At 42.7% G+C, this 19,434-nt stretch overlaps 1 protein-coding gene across 12 annotated transcripts in view; it reads right to left on the minus strand.

Moving 5' to 3' along the window:
• The window catches only part of dmd (dystrophin), a 1,663,772-nt gene that overhangs the window by 377,940 nt on the left and 1,266,398 nt on the right, over positions 1-19,434 (minus strand). For all 12 annotated transcript variants that reach the window (XM_033033201.1, XM_033033203.1, XM_033033205.1 and 9 more), the window contains one exon: positions 6,666-6,904. In XM_033033201.1, the coding sequence (XP_032889092.1) occupies positions 6,666-6,904 (239 nt within the window). The remainder of the gene's footprint in view (positions 1-6,665; positions 6,905-19,434) is intronic.

The raw sequence follows: 19,434 nt of genomic DNA on the forward strand, positions 1-19,434 counted from the left end.
CATCTGCCCCATTGATGATGATTGGGGCATGTAATCCACCATGCTTCCTGGAGTCAATAACTAGCTCCATCTTGCTGACATTGAGGGAGAGATTATGGTTTTGAAACCATGCCATTAATTTCTCTGTCTCCTTCCTGTACGCCATCTTGCCATTGTTTGTGATTCGGCCCATCACATTGATGACATCTGCCATCTTGTAGATGGAATTAGAGCCAAATTTGGCCATACAGTCGCGAGCGTTAAGGGAGTATAGAGGGGGACTGTGAATGAATCCATGCGGGTTTGGAGTTGAGTTGGATGGGATTATGGTGTTGAAGGCAGAGCTATAGTCGATAAATAGGAATCTAATGAAGGACTCCTTGTTGTCTAGGTGTTCCAGAGATAAGTTTAGACCCAGGTGGTTGCTGTAGATCTGTTGTGATGGTAAGCAGACTGCAGTAGATCAATGCTGGCTGGGAGGCTGGAGTTAATGCAGCATCACTTATTCAAAGCATTTCATGATGGTAGATGTAATAGCCACTGGATGGTGGTCATTAAGGCTCGCTACCTTACCTTTCTTTGGCACAAGGGATGATAGTTGGCTTTTTGAAGCAGGTGGGGACCTCAAATGGAGTAGTGAGAAGTTAAAGATGTCTGTGAATACCTCTGCCAGCTGATCTGCATAGGTCCCGAGGACGCAGCCATGGATTCCACCCCGGCCACTTGCTTTCCATGGATTCACTCTCAGGAAAACTGATCTTACTGTGCATATGCTTCAGTAAGCATCGGTACAGGCAGGGCGATTGGCATTCCACCACCGATGTACAGGTACCCCCCCTATACTGGCGAGGCAGGGCGATTGGCATTCCACCACCGATGTACAGGTACCCCCCCTATACTGGCGAGGCAGTGCGATTGGCATTCCACCACCGATGTACAGGTACCCCCCCTATACTGGCGAGGCAGGGCGATTGGCATTCCACCACCGATGTCCTGTCAAAGCGGGCATAGAATGCATTGGGAGTCATCTATTGCCAGCGATAGAGCACATCTTGGATTTGTAGCCCGTTATAGTGTGCAAACCTTGCCACAATCTACAGGCATCTGTACCAAGCCTCAAGATTACAGCTTAGTCCAGAATTGCCTCTTGGCATTCTTAATGGCTCTGCAAAGTCTTTGATAGATTTCTTGTACCACTGGGAGTGAACCTCACGATTCATCCATGGTTTCTGGTTGGGGAACACACGTATCGTCTTCTTTGGTACACAGTCCTCTACAGGCTTGCTGATAAAAGTCTGTGACCGCAGTAACATATTCATCTAGATTAGCCACAGATTTCTTCAATACTGACCAGTCCACCAACTCAAAACAGTTGTGATTCTGTGCCTGATCCTCCCATTTCAATTCCAGTTTGTAAGCAGAGAATGGAAGCAGCCAGGTGATCAGATTTACCAAAGTCCAGTCAGGGAATGGAGCGCTATGTGTTTCTGATGGTGGTGTAGCAGTGGGCAAGGGCCTCTGGTTGGGCAGGGGACGTGTTGATAGTATTTTGGTAGCAAACTCCTGAGGTTGACCTGATTGAACTCCCTGCCTATTGTGAACAAGGCTTTGGGTACTCACACCTTGCACTTATCTACATTAAACATTAAACATTAAGAATTGCTTAGCCCACTTTCCCAGCTGATTAAGATCCTGCTGTACTTTTTGATAGCCATCTTTGCTATCTAAGATACCGCCCACTTTAGTGTCATCTGCAAACTTGCAAATCATACCTTGTGCATTCTCATAACAATTTGATGATTGTTAACAGTGCATACATAATACATGGTAGGCCTTTGGAAGATAGATAATTAGACTAGTGTACTTCATCCACGCTTTAATTTCAAGTATCATTTTAATCCTTCACATTCCTTCATTACCTCTGCATTATGGATTTATCAGAATAAGTAATTTTAAAATGTTATTTGGAAAATGGCACTTCAATCAACAGGCAAATTAATTTGAAAGTTTTGCATCAAATCACCATAACTCTACATAAATAAATAAATTACCAATTGATTTGTGAATTATATTCCAAATTTAATCAGGTTAAGAATGATTATTTGTTCCCATTCAAATTAGGATCATAGAGGAGAGCCAATTTCTAATGATGTGAATGGAATCAACTCCAAAAGGTTCTTCAAGTTTGAGTCATTGTTCACAATCATTCAGGTGCTCAGCCATTGCCGAGTCTGAGCTCAAACTCTTTAAGTTGCACATTTGCTTGAAATTGGACCAGGAGTGTCCGAAACTGGCCACAGGGCACAGATTCTGCATTTACCAGCATGAGGGTTGTATCACCATTACACAAATATTATTAGACTGGAATTTCAGAACTCATGGTCATGATCTGGAGATACATTTAACTCTCAGATGTGGCAACTTAAAAATTAATATTTTGTTAATTGTACAATAAATGTATCTGCAGAATAAATTTTATGTCAATTAAAATTGCATCAGTAATGGTGGCTATGGAGTCACCGGGTTCTCACAGACCACTTTTAGTTAATTAGTTAATTATTATTGTCACGTGTGTCGAGGTACAGTGAAAAGCTATTTGCTATGCGCTATGAGTCAGTGAAAAGATTGTAAATGATTACAATCAAGCCATCCACAGTGTACAGATACAGGATAAGGGGTCTAACATTTGTGCAAGATAAAGTCCAGTCAAGTTCAAATAAAAATAGTTAGAAAGTCTCCAATGAGGTGGCTGGGAGATCAGGATCATTATCTAGTTAATGATAGGATGGTTCAGTTGGGAAGAAACTGTCCCCGAATTTGGAGGTATGCGCTTTTACACTTCTGCACCTCTTGCCTGATAGGAGAAGGGAGAAGGGGGAACGACCGGGGTGAGACTGGTCCTTGATTACGCTGGTGGGCCTAACCCAGGCAGCATCGAGCTCATTTGGCTCCATGGTGCTAACAACGAAGGAAATCTGCAGTCACAGTACAGTCCAGACTATTTGTTAAAGTACATTGAACCGAAGAAGCCCGGCATGCAACTAATCTTAAGAGACAACAGTGGACAGCATCAACTGCCTTGACAATGCCTTCCACAGACCATGAATGAACAGAAGGCATTGTGAGAAACCAACTGCGGTAAACTGCCATGTTGCTGACAGTGAAAGCCACAGCAGAAGTGAACACAAGCTCTGCTTCGCATGCTCTTAGCAGTGGGGCAAATCTTCCTTCATGAATAAAGCAGAATCCTGATGACATCGGTCACCAATGTACACACTCCAGACATTTTGAATATCACGGCTCACACTGTAATTATATTATAATCCCGGTGGTACTGCACGGTGGAAAGCACACCAGAGCACTGAATACACAGTTATGCCTACATTGCAAAAGGTGCTGTCAACTAGTCGTACTTTTCCCCCAACACAAAGTGGTGTTCCAATTGCTGTAAGAGCACTCAAAGACTTCAGGAGCTGCATGCACTGACTACAACCAACAAATAAATCTTTTCAGGGAAAGCTCACAGGAGATGAAAAAAAATCAAAAAAAATCAGCACTTTTGAACAGCACAGCACAGCACAGGAAAATGCTCTTTGAGCCACAGAATAGGCCCTTCAGCTCACACTCTCACAAAGTATGCTCGACATTTTGGTCTTCATTGCCAAGGTACTGGAACGTTTAAAAAATTGAGGCTTTGTTAGAAGTCAATGTTCATACTGCTGGGTTGTAAGCCGTCCAAGCAAAATATGAGGTGTTCCTCCTCCAATTTACATTGGACCTCACTTTGGCAGTGGAGGAGAACCAGGACAAAAAGGTGTTTGTGGGAATGGGAGGGGGAGTTAAATTGTTCAGCAACTGGAAGTTCACATAGGTTTAGGTGAACCGAGCGGAGGTGTTCAGCGAATTGATCGTCGAGCCTGCATTTGGTCTAACTAGTTTATCCATCTGCATTCATGCTTACCTTTCTATCTCCTCTCCTCTCCCCCCCCCCCTCCCCCACAGCCGCTTCAGTTGGCACTGGGCAGTGACTCTCCTATGCTCTGCCCCCAGCAGTTAGGTGTGAACCTTAACGAACCTCCTAAAATAATAATCACGTTGACCACCTTAATGGCATCCATTAATTGCATGCAATAAAATGTAAAATTCTTATTATTGTCAATGTAACATAATTCGTTTATCATTCAACAATATTTTTATTTCTGGTCTCCAGTGCACATAAAACCACAGGAGACTTGCTGCGATTGTAGTTCATTGTAGAAACAATTTTATAAAATATATTTTCTGCAGATGATGCAGAGAGGAAGCACGTGTTCTTGAGTGCTTATAGTTTTCTGTGTACAGACAAATGTCCTTCTCAGTTCATATGATGAAGCAATCATTTGTATTGGCTATTGTCGCTGAACTCTCAGCTGTTTTAAACTGATATACTTCACAATGCAACAATACACAGATCGATACACTTCACCAATCATTCCACTCGCAACTGGGTGAAATAAAAACAAAAGGATTTGGAGGACGCGCCTATTCATTTAAATTATTTCACCGAAGATAGACACAAAATGCTGGAGCAACTCAGCGGGACAGGCAGCATCTCTGAAGAGAGGGAATGGGTGATGTGTTGGATCGGGACCCTGCTTCAAACACTATTATATTTCACTATTATATATAAGCAAAACATTAAAGCAGCACTTTGCAGTGTTTTGGAAACACATTGTGAAACCATCCTTTCCTAAGGTGAACACTGCCTAGACAAAAAGGACAAGTAAGGGTGTCAAAGGTTACGGGGATAAGGCAGGAAGATGGGGTTGAGAGGGAAACACAGATCAGCCATGATCAGCAGACTCTAGGGGCCAGAATGGCCAAATCTTGCTCCTTTGTCTGATGATCGTATGATATTCAAAAAAATGGAACAAAAGCCCTGAATTTCTTGGAAATATGAATGAGTTAAGTCAAATAGGGAGGAAAACATTTGAAATGGGAAGTTTTGTCAGAACTCTTGGTTATGAAGAGTCGCCAGCATAAACACCAATGTAATTGTTGTTTTCAGATGCTGACTACACTGCTGAGTCTAAGTCCTGCCACTCGGGACCAGCAGCACCACAATGAAAGCAGCAGCTCAAAAGGAGAGATTCACCACACCTTAAGGGAATTTTGTAATGGCCATGAAACGATGGACATTGTAGTGATCCAATTAGTTGAACCTGCTCCAATTAACATACAATATGCAACCATCAATGAATCCCACGCCATTAACTCTCCAGAGATTACTGCTACCCACAAACTTAATCAGACCATTCACAGAAATACTATTTGAGTATATTGAAGGCCTTGAACGGTATCGTGAGTGAGTTAACTCCTGATTGCGCAGAATCTTTACACTTGCACAAAGCCCAAGTCAGAAGTGCACCCATTACAATACAATCCATTTCCAGGAACATACAGGAAGCTTGTTAACATCCAAGACAATGCATCCCATTCTACAATTGGCACATCACAGCTACAGCATGTACTACCTACAAAGTACACTGCATCAAAGATTTCATAGCTGCAAAAATTAAACCATAAGCTCCATCACCTAAAAGGTAAGGACAGTTTTCACAGCCCATAGAATGTCATCCAACCCACAATAAGTGCAGTTAATCTAGTGGAAATACATCACACCTTCTCCGGGTGCTCTGATTTCCTCCTGCATTCCCAAAGACGTGCATATTTGTAATTAGTTTTGGTAAAAATGACTCCAATTTATGTAGGCAGTGGATGAGAAAATGGGATAACACAGAACTAGTGTAAATGGGTGATCAATGGTCAGTGTGGACTTGGCAGGCCGAATGGCTTGTTTTCATTCAATATCTCCAAAACTAAAACTATTCAAATACATTTAGTAATCAGCATTATATGATGGCTATCACTGCAACACACACTTCCTATGAATAACCTCAATACTGTATCACTGGAAGAAGACCATGGCAGGGATTTTTTAAAATATTGTCATTTACACAGGATGACTGATATTATGTGATAAAATTCTATTTGAGGGAAAAGAATGCGGAAAGATAAATGAGTGATCCTGGCACAAATATAGTTGTCTTGTGTTTATTATTAAATCACATACTTCTCCAAATGTGACAGCGTAAGAATAAATGAGTCATGGAGCTTGTAAAGGGTTTAATGTCTAAAAACCAGGATGCTGCTCTGATTATTTCTTCTAATGCCTACAAATAACATCAACACATTAGTATCAGAGATGAATGCAGACATGCTCCCTGGCATCATTAGGCTAAGCACCCAGAAATTAAATCAATAAAATTAACCAGATTAATATCCTTGCAGCTGTGAAATCCACTTGGCAGCACTAGTAGGGCAGATTCATAGTGATGTACTTTAGGACACAAGTGCAGAGCCAGTTCTTGAAACACTTCTCCAGTGAAGCACGCCAATAATGCCACTATAAGGCTACTCTCCAGCAATTATCCAAGTCAGACTTGGATGTCAAGTACCATAAAGACCTGAACATATCTGGTGCTTCAGGGACTGCTGTATTAACACAATAACAGCATTCACTTCTACTCTATTACCATACAAATTGTTCAGTCTGCTTTTGAATTACTTTTCTATTGATTAGACAGCAATCCATTAACACGTGCGATGATTACAGGAAATGCAAGAGTAAAGGTTTGAGCATGTACCTTCTGTTTTATGATCATGTCATTGATTTCTTCGACATCTCCCACAGTGACAAGCTGAGACTTGATCACCCTATCCAGCAATGTAAGCCAGTCGGTCAGTTCCACCCATGCCTTGTTGAAGTCAGCCAGAGCTGGGACATCCATGAGCAAAGAAGATGGCATGTCGAACTTTGTGAAGGATGTTTCCGTGGTAACGGGCATCTCTGTCACCACGGTAACTGCTTGCAGTGTGGTTGAAACTAAGAAAGAGAGAATAACATGTTCATCAGTGCGAGATCTTTCTGCTCGTCATTCTCATTTCTATGCACTATTCATAATTGCGTGGAACCATTTCACTTATTACCACAGAAATGCTTGGACTCAACACATTTGTTGCAAAAATTGAATACGACAGGGAGGCAAACACAACTATTATTAATTAGCTGTTTAATAGAAGTTCCATAGCAAACATGTGATTGAACTATTTTGTGTGCATCCAATGACTACTTTTTAAATACCTCATTATAATTAACCTGATGTCAAATCAAGTGAATCCGGAAATACAGTGCCCTCCATAATGTTTGGGACAAAGATCCATCATTTATTTATTAGCCTCTGTACTACACATCTTGTGATTTGTAATAGAAAAAAATCACATGTGGTTAAAGTGCACATTGTCAGATTTTAATAAAGGCTATTTTTATACATTTTGGTTTCATCATGTAGAAATTACAGCTGAGTTTATACATAGTCCCCCACATTTCAGGGCACCATAATGTGTTGGACACATGGCTTCACAGGTGTTTATAATTGCTCAGGTGTGTTTAGCTGCCTCCTTAATGCAGGTATAAGAGAGCTCTCAGCACCTAGTCTTTCCATCACCTTTGGAAACTTTTATTGCTGTTTATCAACGAGGACCAAAGTTACGCCAATAAAAGTCAAAGAAGCCATTATGAGACTGAGAAACAAGAATAAAACTGTTAGAAACATCAGCTAAACCTTAGGGTTACCAAAATCACCTGTTTGGAACATCATAAAGAAGAAAGAGAGCACTGGTGAGCTTACTCATCGCAAAGGGGGAGGAGCCATCTTGGGGAACGGCTGCTAACCAGCAGCCGTCCGTTTAATTCACTTTTTTTTGCAGTTTTAGTTAATCCTGTGCCCTGTTTGTGGGAGTGATAGTCTTTTTAATGTGGGGGGTAGGGGTAATAATATTTCTAGGTCCCTACCTGGTCGATGAGGCAGCTTTTTCTCCGGGCTGCCCCGTCGACCCGTCCTCGTGGCCTACCAGCGGGCGTGGAGCGCTGTTTCCTGGCGGGGATCGCCCAGCACCTCGGCCTCGGTGGCGGCACAGCGCTGGAGCGCTATCGTGGAGCGGAGCGGGCGATGCCTTGCCTGGGTCGCTGCGCTGGATCGACGCGCTGGAGCTCCGGTGAGCTGTGACCGCCGAGTTCAACACCGGGCTGCGGGTCTGCGGAGCGGAGCGGGGTCGCCGATTTTAACATCGGGAGCCTGGGAGCTCCAAACCGCTTCGGAAGCCGCGGTCCCCTGTTAGGAAGCGGCCGTTCCAGGTGGCCCAGCCGCTGAAAGGACTCTCCCGATGCCGGGGTAACAGCACCCGGCCAGAACGGCCAGGAACATCGGGCCTCCGAAGAGGCAATAGCGGAGGCCTCAATAGACCTGACTTTGGGAGAACTGGGGATGGGGACTGGACATTGTGCCTTCCCCCACAGTGGTAACCATTGTGGGGGGATGATTTTTTTTTGTGTGTAATGTGAATATGTTAGTCTGTGTCCAAGATGGCTGTCGGAAGGGAGAGTGGACGCTGGCGCGCTTTAGCTGCCGCTGCTCTCTCTTCACATTGTGTTTTTGATTTTTTGTCTTTGGAGCGAATTCTGTCCTTAATTTGTGTATTGGTGATGTCCTTATTATTTATTTTACTCCGACTATATGTTTTTTCTCTCTTGTTAATTATCTGTAAGGTGTCCTTGAGACTTTGAAAGGCGCCCGCAAATAAAATGTATTATTATTATTATTAAAGGGACTGGCAGGCCAAGGAAGACCTCCACAGCTGATGACAGAAGAATTATCTCAATAATAAAGAAAATGGCGAACGACTACAAATGCTTCCCCACAAACATCGGCAGGAAATGTCCACTTCACAACATTTGTACCAGCAGGCCAACCTCCAGAGCACCAGATAACATCAAAGGATGCAAGCATTCTGCAGCTTGCTCGGGATTGGAAAATGGACGTGGACTTGGAAAAAAAGCTTATGTTTCCCCCAGACATTGTGGCTACAACACTCCGGCCAGACACGGTCCTGTGGTCCACAACACCCAAGTTTGCATACGTTGTGGAATTGACAGTACCATGGGCAGATGGTGTTGAAGAAGCTCATGAGAGGAAAAAGGCCAAGTACTCTGAACTGGCAACTGAAGCTGCCAGAATGGCTGGAAGGCCAAGATTTACCCTGTAGAAATGGGATGCAGTGGATTCGTTTCTACATCTACGACCAGTCTATTGAAAAAAATGGGGGTGAGGAGGTCGCTCCCTCCAACAAGCAATCAAGTCATTGTCAAATTCAGCAGAAAAAAGCTTTGGATTAAAATGAAAGTTGGGCTGCATGATGAAGACAGGAGAGTATGGAACTGAGGGGGGTGTACCTGGGACGTCAGGTATCACCGTTGAGCTCTCTGCCGACGTTGTGGGCTTATCAATGAAACGTCAAAGAAGGAGGGTGATGACCCCAATGACGTACCTACCCTACCTTTCACCACTCCAATCCCACTGCAAATATCAAGAGTGCCGACTTACTACAGGGATTGAAACATCAAGTCCTATTAGCTCTACTCATCCCCCCATTTCAGGGCACCATCATGTTTGGGACACATGGCTTCACAGGTGCTTGTAATTGCCCACGTGTGTTTAATTGCCTCCTTAATGCAGGTATAAGAGAGCTCTCAGCACCGTCTTTCCTCCAGTATTTCTATCACCTTTGGAAACTTTTATTGCTGTTTATCAACATGAGGGCCAAAATTGTGCCAATGAAAGTTAAAGAAGCCATTATGAGACCGAGAAACAAGAATACAACTGCTAGAGACATCAGCCAAATCTTCGGCTTACCAGAACATCATAAAGAAGAAAGAGAGTATTGGTGAGCTTACTAATCGCAAAGGGACTGGCAGGCCAAGGAGGACCTCCACAGCTGATGACAGAGAATTCTTTCAAAAATAAAGGAAAATCACAAAGCACCTGTCCGACAGATCAGAAACACTCTTCAGCAGACAGGTGTGGATTTGTCAATGACGACTGTCTGCAGAAGACTTCACGAACAGAAATACAGAGGCTACACTGCAAGATTCAAACCACTGGTTAAGTAAGTAAGTATGCGCTAAATACGTGCTAAGCACGCACTAAGTTTGCGCTAAGTTCACGCGTGACGTAATTTACTTCATACTCACCAATCAACTGGGCAGGAGGCCGGCCGACTCTATTTGGATGTCAGGCGGTGACGTCTTCACGCAACGGCACGCCGGGCAGTGACGTCATCGCGCAATGCCACGCGTTAGGCCTACGCCGTCAAGACACTGCATACGCCGTCAAGACGCTGCGTACGCCCTCAATGCGCCTGCGGGCCGACAGGCTGTTGGCGCGCGGAATTTTTGGGCAGTGCGGGATTTTCGGAGCCCCGCGCAATGTCGGGATCAGCCCCGCACAACTCCATATGCTTCTGCACTTCGAAGTGGGACCGGCCCCGCGCAGCCCGTACGCCTCAAGCTATCATGTTTGGTCGCACAAGACGCATGCAATCGCATGCAAGTGGGACAGGCCCTATACTGCTAAAGCAACAAAGGAGTTTTTCAAAGCTAAAAAATGGTCAATTCTTGAGTGTCCAAGTCAATCACCCGATCTGAACCCAATTGAGCATGCCTTTTATCTGCTGAAGAGAAAACTGAAGAGTATTAGCCCCGAAAACAAGCATAAGCTAAAGATGGCTGCAATACAGGCCTGGCAGAGCATCACCAGAGAAGACACCCAGCAACTGGTGATGTCCATGACTTCAAGTAGTCATTGCATGCAAAGGATATGCAACAAAATATTAAACATGATTACATTCATTTGCATGACATTGCTGTGTCCCAAACATTATGGTGCCCTGAAATGGGGGGACTATGTAATTTTGACATGGTGAAACCAAAATGTATCAAAATAGCCTTTATTAAAATCTGACATTGTGCACTTTCACCACATGTGAATTGTTCTATTACAAATCTCAAATTGCGAAGTACAGAGGCAAATAAATAAATGATGGGTCTTTGACCCAAACATTATGTATCACGGTATCACACAAATTAACCCATCATCTATCACACAGGAATATTTTAACTGCAGTCCTTCCTGCCTTGCGTCAGAGCAGGCATAACCCAGGGTTCACAATAGCCATATGGCTTGACTATATATAGAACAGCAGCTGCTCTGGAGTACCTTACAATTTCATTTGAACATCAGATGTCATGTGATAAATTGCTCAACAAGTGCCAAGCCAACCAAGGTGTGTGGATGCCATACTCGGAAATGAGATTTTAAGTCCAACCAGATAGCATCCTCTGAATGTTCGTTCCCACACCAACTCAAACAAGAAACTCTGATTCATAAACATGACAAGTTGTAATGCACTGAGAAGCTGTGTTAGGCCTTGTGAAGGTACAGGAGCCTGAAAACAGTAAGGTCCAGGTTCATGCGCAGATTCTTCCCAACAACCACCTGGCTATTAAACAGGACAACCCCCAACCATGTTCCAAACCACATAGATTGGGGGCATTGTTTCTGTCTTTGCACTATTATTATTAGGTTTTTTTCAATATTGAGACTTTTTTTATTGTTTATCATGGTGCTTACTATGTCTGAATATTGATTTTTCTAACTTCAAGTAACCCATGCTTTTCTTCTCTCTCTCCGTCCCTCTCCCACCCTAGTTCTCCGACTAGTTTCAATGGCCTCCTGATTAATATTACTGTTTGTATGCCTCGTTGTCACGTTCCCCACAGCCAACAATGAGCCATTCTACATTTCCCTGATCACCGTCTGCTTTGATCTGCCCGTTTCACACCTTTCATTCTCTCTGTATCCTTCCGTATCTCTCGTTTTCCTCTCCCCTGACTCTCAGACCGAAGGGTCTCGACCCGAATTGTCACCTATTCCTTCTCTCGAGAGATGCTGCCTGTCCCGCTGAGTTACTCCAGCGATTTGTGTTTATCTTTGGTGTAAACCAGCATCTTCAGTTCCTTCCTATACATGTTTACATATATGTTGTGCTACTGCTTCGTGAGGTATCATCGATGGAAGCAAGGGGCTCAGAAAGATTTAATGAGAGCTGCTCGAGCAGATTAAGCAGGGAGTCGTCAAGCAGATGATTGTGAGGTGAATCAAGATAAAGAATTTGCAAAATGTTCAGACTGCTACTGTTGATGGACTGACCAGATGGTTGGGGAGGTGGATGGTCGGATGGGGGCATCACCAGCAAGGGCTGATGAGAGTGGGGTTTAGTTTTGTGTAGTTTTGTTTAGTTTATCAAGGTATAGTGAAAAACTTGGTGGTTCAATCAGTAATGAATGGAATTTAAAGAACACACTTAATCCGGAAGGGGATTGAACTCTTACACTCTTGGCAGTAAGTCAGCAATACTGGAACAAGCCTCAACTCTCACACAGAGAGCTACTTCAGTGTTCTCGTGGGCATTATACACACACAGAAATGAATGTCAAACGAACACAGTGCCACATCTGGCGCCACCACATATAACTTCCATCAGCCAACATATCACAATGCACAAATGTGATGGAAACCGTTTTCACAAGTTCACATTCACAAGTTATAGGAGTAGAATTAGGCCATCCGGACCATCGAGTCTACTCCGCCATTCAATCATGGCTGATCTCTGCCTCCTAATCCCATTTTTCTGCATTCTCCCCATAACCCTTGACACCCGTTCTAATCAAGAATTTACCTTTAAAATATCCACTGGCGGCCTCCACAGCCCTCTGTGGCAATGAGTTCCACAGATTAACAACCCTCTGACTAAAGAAGTTCCTCTCCACCTCCTTTCTAAAAGAGTGGCGTTTAATTCTGAGACTATAACCTCTGGTCCTAGACTCTCCCACCAGTGGAAACATCCTTTCAATGAGGTGACCCCCTCAACCTTCTAAACTACAGCCAGTAGAGGCCCAATGCTGTCAACGCTCATCATGTGCTAACCCACTCATTCCTGGAATCATTCTTGTAAACCTCCTCTGGACCCTCTCCAGAACCAACACATCTTTCCTCAGATATGGGGCCCACATTTGCTCACAGTACTCCAATTTTGCTCCTACCCAAAAATTACTCTCCAACCCCAAAGGATTTAATGGAACTGATTTAAGGAATGGGAAATGCGAAGGTCTGGGCAGACTTGTTTGCTTGACCACTGTCATAGAGTCAGATGGACGGCAGGGTTCTCCACCAGATCCACAAGACGGAGCAGAAGTCCATTTCTGTAGCAAGAAGGAACTGCAGATGCTGGTTGACAAAAAAAGACACAAAATGCTGGAAGAACTCAGCACTCAGACACCATCTCTGGAGAACATGGATAGGCCGGGATCCTTCTTTGGAGGTTTCGAGCCGGATCTATTTCTGTCCCGACCGAGCATCCCAGACTAAGCCAACTGGCTTGGAACCCAGTGCCCCATTCAATCTGGATCTGAGCTTCTGATACTCACAAAGTAATATATTGATATATATTTAATTTGTCGAATTGCCTTTTACTATTTCGATCTCTCTGATCACTTGTCAGCATATAAAGGTCTCTGGACATCATGGCAGGCACACAGGGGATTGTGCAGTTGAAGTGTGGCGTGGATCCAACATAATCTAGACCTCAAGCAAAACAAAAAGTGCTGGAGGAACTCAGCAGGTCAGGCAACACTTGTGGAGGGAATGCAAAGACAACATTTCCGGACGGGACTTTTCTTCAGACTGATTGTAATGGGGGGGGAAGAAAGCTGGAAAAGAGAGTATCCAGTTGGGAAGGACAAAATGTGTAGGATGGAACTGCAGATGCTGGTTTAAACTGAAGATAGACAGAATAACATAGAAACATAGAAAATAGGAGTAGGCCATTCGGCCCTTCGAGCCTGCACCGTCATTCAATATGATCATGGCTGATCATCCAACTCAGTATCCTGTACCTGCCTTCTCTCCATACCCCCTGATCCCTTTAGCCACAAGGGCCACATCTAACTCCCTCTTAAATATAGCCAATGAACTGGCCTCAACTACCTTCTGTGGCAGAGAATTCCAGAGATTCACCACTCTCTGTGTGAAAAATGTTTTCCTCATCTCGGTCCTAAAAGATTTCCCCCTTATCCTTAAACTGTGACCCCTTGTTCTGGACTTCCCCAATATCGGGAACAATCTTCCTGCATCTAGCCTGTCCAACCCCTTAAGAATTTTGTAAGTTTCTATAAGATCCCCCCTCAAAAAGCTGGAGTAACTCAGCGGGACAGGCATCTCTGGAGAGAAGGAATGGGTGACATTTCGGATCGAGACACTTCTTCAGACTAGTCAGGGAAAAGGGAAAAGAGAGATATAGACGATGATGTGGAGAGATAAAGAACAATGAATGAAAGATATGCCAAAAAGTAACGATGATAAAAGAAACAGGCCAGTAGTAGCTGATTGTTGGGTGAACACGAGTAGCCTGGCAAGTGATGGCTGAATACAGATGAGGGACATGGGAGGGATGAATGGCAGATGGACCTTCACTTGAGTTCATTAACAAACACAGCAGCGAGGTGCTCTTGATTAAAGATTCATTTTCCGGTCAGCAGTTCCGTTAAAATCAACAAAATGTTTGATGCTGTGTTTCTCAATTTCCAAGGGCATCATCCACAGAGGGCTGTTAGCAGCTGAAGCACAATTCCCCAGTCAAGTAGAAAATTGAAAAATATAAATAAACACAATGCAATAATCAATGTTCATATTCACTCCACAAAAGATCTAGATTAAGTCACTGCAGTACCCTTTGGAATGTAAAAAAACCATCTCAACAGCATCTGACCTGTCCAAATCAATATGAAGAATCATTCTTTTCACTTAGAATATAATGAAAACAAAAAATCACTTTAAAGCCTTTAAAATCATTTCAGTTACAATTTCTACCGTTCATCTCTGTGTAACTGGCTAAATTCTGACAAGCACATAAACATTATATAGAGTACAGAAACAGACTCTTCATCCCAACTTGCCCGTGCTAACCGAAATGCTCCATCTAAGTTAGTCCCATTCGCCCGCCTTTGGCCCATATCCCTCTAATATATTTGGAGGACTGCTTCAAGATCTTGAGGAAGTGTTTGTCCCAACATTAACTTGGCTAGCCAACCGTACAGTAAATGAACAAATCTAGAAGGTGGCAAAAGTTTAATATCGCAGCGTTGCCTAACAGAACCAAGGAACTGTGAACACGCAAGCTGTGAGGAAATGGTGAGAAAGAGATGAGAACAGGTGTGATTGCTGCTCTAACCATGCCCTTTCGTATCTGACCCCCTGATGCTTTTGATTGTCTGGAAGCTGAAATGTTCACATTACCGTCATAAAATAGATCCCTGTCACTTTTTTTGGGAATATTTTTAGAAATACTAACAAGTTCACACAGACATTTCACATTGCACTATATCTCTCCCCCTGGCTTTACATTTCACACCTCTTATCTCCTATCTGATGGTCTTGTCTTTATATCATCTCTTGCCTTTGGCCATGGTGGCACAGTGGCGCAGCGGTCCAGTGGTTGCCTTAGAGAGCCAGAGAACCGGGTTCGATCGTGACTATGGGTACGATCTGCACGGAGTCTGTACGTCCTCCCTGTGACCGCATGGTATTTCCTCGGTGCTCTGGTTTCCTCCCACACTCCAAAGACATACAGGTTTGTAGGTTAATTGGCTTCAGTAAAAATTGTAACGTTGTCCCTGTTGTGCAGGATAGTGCTAGTGTACGGGGATCGCTGGTCGGCATGGACTTGGTGGGCTGAAGGGGCTATGCCCATGCTGTATCTCTGAACTAAACTAAATAAAATTACCCTTGAGCATCGTCTGCTTTGATCTGTCGATTTCACACCTCACCCTTCCATATCTCTAGTCTCCCTCTGCCCTGACTCTGAATTGGATCTCGACCCGAAACATCACCTATTCCTTCTCTCCAGAGATGCTGCCTGTCCTGCTAAGTTACTCCAGCATTTTGTGTCCATCTTCAGTGTAAACCAGTATCTGCAGTTCCTTCCTACACTATAAATTACCCAAAGGTGCCTCTGTATATTAATGCTATTGAGGGTCTTGCCATTAACTGGATATTTGACCTCCCAAAGTACAACACCTCACATTTGTAAAATCTACCGTAAATTTGGGTTGGCAAGGGATGTACCAAGAGTTTTCTTCACCATTTATCAGATCCTGGGTTTGGCTGACCTTAAATTTGATTTTTAGTCAAGACAATCCACCCAAAGTCTGGCATTCTGTTCACAGGTGCAGTCCAATGGAGATTTTTTTTTTTTTTTGAATGATGAAAGATACTTGGAGGATCATAATTCATACACAAAGAGGAAAAACAACAATTAAAAAAATGTGCCATTATAAATATCCCGATGTGTGCAAGCTGCCCTGATCTTGGATTCCCAAAATGATCAGTGAGAATGGAGAAAGCTGGAATAGAGGTGGGGGGTGGGTCAAAACCAGGCAAGTGATAGGTGGATACAGAGGAGAGGGGGTTTTGATTGGCAGATCATTGGAAAAAGGCAAGAGCAAAAACAAAAGCCACAAGATTAGAAGGTGATAAAAAACAGGTGAAATGTGAAGGCAGGTGGAAGGCAGCGGGATATGGGAAAGGGAGAAATGGGTGCGTATCCAGGTGGGGCAAAGGGAAGAGAGGGAAAAAAAGGTGGAGGGGGTGAATAGTATCACTTCAATGTTTGGCTGCCTAGCTCACGTTCAAAGAGACTGGAATCCCAAAATACACTGTGGGAAGATCCTTACGGCATGACTGACACAGATCTTAATGATATGAATGAACTCTTACATACATGTCTAGAGCCTTCTGCCCCCGAAACATCACCCATTCCTTCACTCCAGAGATGCTGCCTGTCCAGCTGAATTACTCCAACATTTTGTGTCTCTCTTTGGTTTAAACCGGCATCTGCAGTTCCTTCATCCACAACTCTTACATACATATTTAATTGGTGAACAAGCTATTTCTGTCAGGTAACAAAGGAGATTCTAATTTTTATGTTTGACTCTATTATCACCCATCAATTGTGGCCCCAAGTGGTCCCCAATGACTGAAATAAGATTCTCACCTTCTGTGTGAGTTAGGTAACACAAATCAGTGACTTTGAAGATTTTAAAGATCTAGGTTGCACTGTCGAAGGATAGCAAACTAATCAATGAGACTCCATTTCCCGCCAATCAAAACCTCCACCTTCTCAGCTCACCACAACAAACACTACAAGAAATATTCCACTTTATATTAAAATATTCCGTCCCTCACTTTTAAGAAACAGGAATTGTTTTAACGCAGGCCCTTTCCAGTTCCAATCTCTTCTACAATGCATATTTTGAATGTTTACTTTCAGTTTATTACTGTCACGTTTATCGAGGTATAGCGAAAAGATTTTGTTATCGTGCTATCCAGTAAACAAAAGACTACATAAATACAAACAAGCCATTCGCAGTGCAAAGATAAAGGATAAAGGGTACAATATTTAGTGCAAAGATGTAACATTGAAATCCAATAAAGTCTGATTAAAGAAAGTCCTAAGGTCTTCATGAAGTACATGGGAGGTCAGGGCTGCACTGCAGCTGATGAGAGGTCCGTTCCATTGCATGATAACAGCTGGGAAGAAACTGTTCACGAATCTTCAGGTTATTTTTAATAGTAGCTGAAAGCTCTATGATGTAAGTTTATATTTCAGCTTGTATCCCAGGTTAGTGAAACTGGAAACAAAAATCTTCAATAGACTAGATCCTGACCTTGAAAACCTTTCATCAAATGTGTATGATTCAATTTGAAGTATCGCAAGTCTAAAACGTGCATCTCCTCTAAGCAGGAGATTCATTACAAGTTAAAATGAGTCTTTTGGCTTTTTTAATTTAAGTCAGGTCTATTGAATTCTGTTTACTGCCTGAATTGTTGGTGTCACTAACTTTAATGTCTACTTTCATTTAAAGCTTTAATGCATTTGAAGAGATTCCACATTACTTTATCCTTCATTGTTAATATGAAATATAAAACAGTAATGCTATTCGATTATACAGTCTATAAACTCTTCGAAGATAGACACAAAATGCTGGAGTAACTCAGCCGGACAGGCAGCATCTCTGGAGATAAGGAATGGGAGACGTTTTGGGCCGAGACCCTTCTTCAGTTTATCTTGAAAATACATTGGTTCATTATTTAGAATATTAATGGAGGAGAAGGAGTGAATAAGAGACTGGTGTAGGCAGAAGAAGAGTTTTGTCCCGAAACATCACACATTCCTTCTCTCCAGAGATGCTACCTGTCCCGCTGAGTTACTCCAGCATTTTGTGTCTAAACCAACATCTGCAGTTCCTTCCTACACATTTTATAAACTCTTCGATCTTGGTTGCTAGCGTTGCTACTATTTGGAATATGATAGTGTACAAAAGTCCAATAATCAGTTGTCCAATTGTTCAGAAATCCTGGTGGTTCAGCACCTAGTTCATTGAGTGCTCTTTTCACAATCTCTTTACACTCACCGTGACCCTGCATTTCTGCACTCCATTTAAACTGTCTGGGTTCCCATTTCCCCGACTCTTTCAACTTTTACCAGACACTGGAGATGTGATGATATGACTATACAATCTTCAAAAATAAATGTGAATTACAACTGTGGGATATTAATTGGTGTTATATTCAATACAATCTGCCAGTCTGACATGAATGATGTTGGATTATCAGTTTCCCTGTATTATTCCTTGCAACAAAGATATCGAGAGAACAGACTGTGGCCATTTGGGCATGCTGCCGACACCAGTCTCTTATTCACTCCTTCTCCTCCATTAACATTATAAATAATGAACCTATGTATTTTCAAGATAAAGCTAATTGTGAAATGATCTTTCGTGACCAGTATTGATTAGCCTGCAGTGCATTGTGTGCAGCTGTTTGTTTCTGTCACTCCCATTTAGTCAAAATACTGAGAATGCTATGAGACAATACTGCATGCAATTATTTATTTCAAATCAGATGCTCCTGGCATTGAAGTCACAGCCCATTCAATGTACCAATGGTGCTATTTGTATTTGCAATCTGGAGTAAACAGCAATATCAATATAGCAGACAGATTTAAAGCTGCATCATTTCTCTCATTAAACTGATAACCTAGAAACCCATTGACACCGCTGCCTAAAATATCAGATAACAAGCATATCATGCCACTGCATTGAACATTCATTTAAAGCATCTTCCTAACTTGACTTTGCCTGCTAATTTGGCATTGACAATAATCCATTTAAGATAAACAGGCTCCTCCTGGGCACAAGAATTTCACATAAATATTTTAGACTTTATCTTAAACCAATGTCAGCAACACGCATTTCTAAGATCACATCTAACCTAATTTCTAGGACTTCTATGAAAACAATGTTCTTAACATTTACCATAATGCAATTAAAAAATGCTGTACTGAAACTCCATTGTTCATCAATTATTGTACCTTAAATCACTTGTCTATTTTGCAGCATGA

The sequence above is a fragment of the Amblyraja radiata genome, chromosome 14 (genome assembly GCF_010909765.2).
Source record: "Amblyraja radiata isolate CabotCenter1 chromosome 14, sAmbRad1.1.pri, whole genome shotgun sequence".
Taxonomy (NCBI): Eukaryota; Metazoa; Chordata; class Chondrichthyes; order Rajiformes; family Rajidae; genus Amblyraja; species Amblyraja radiata.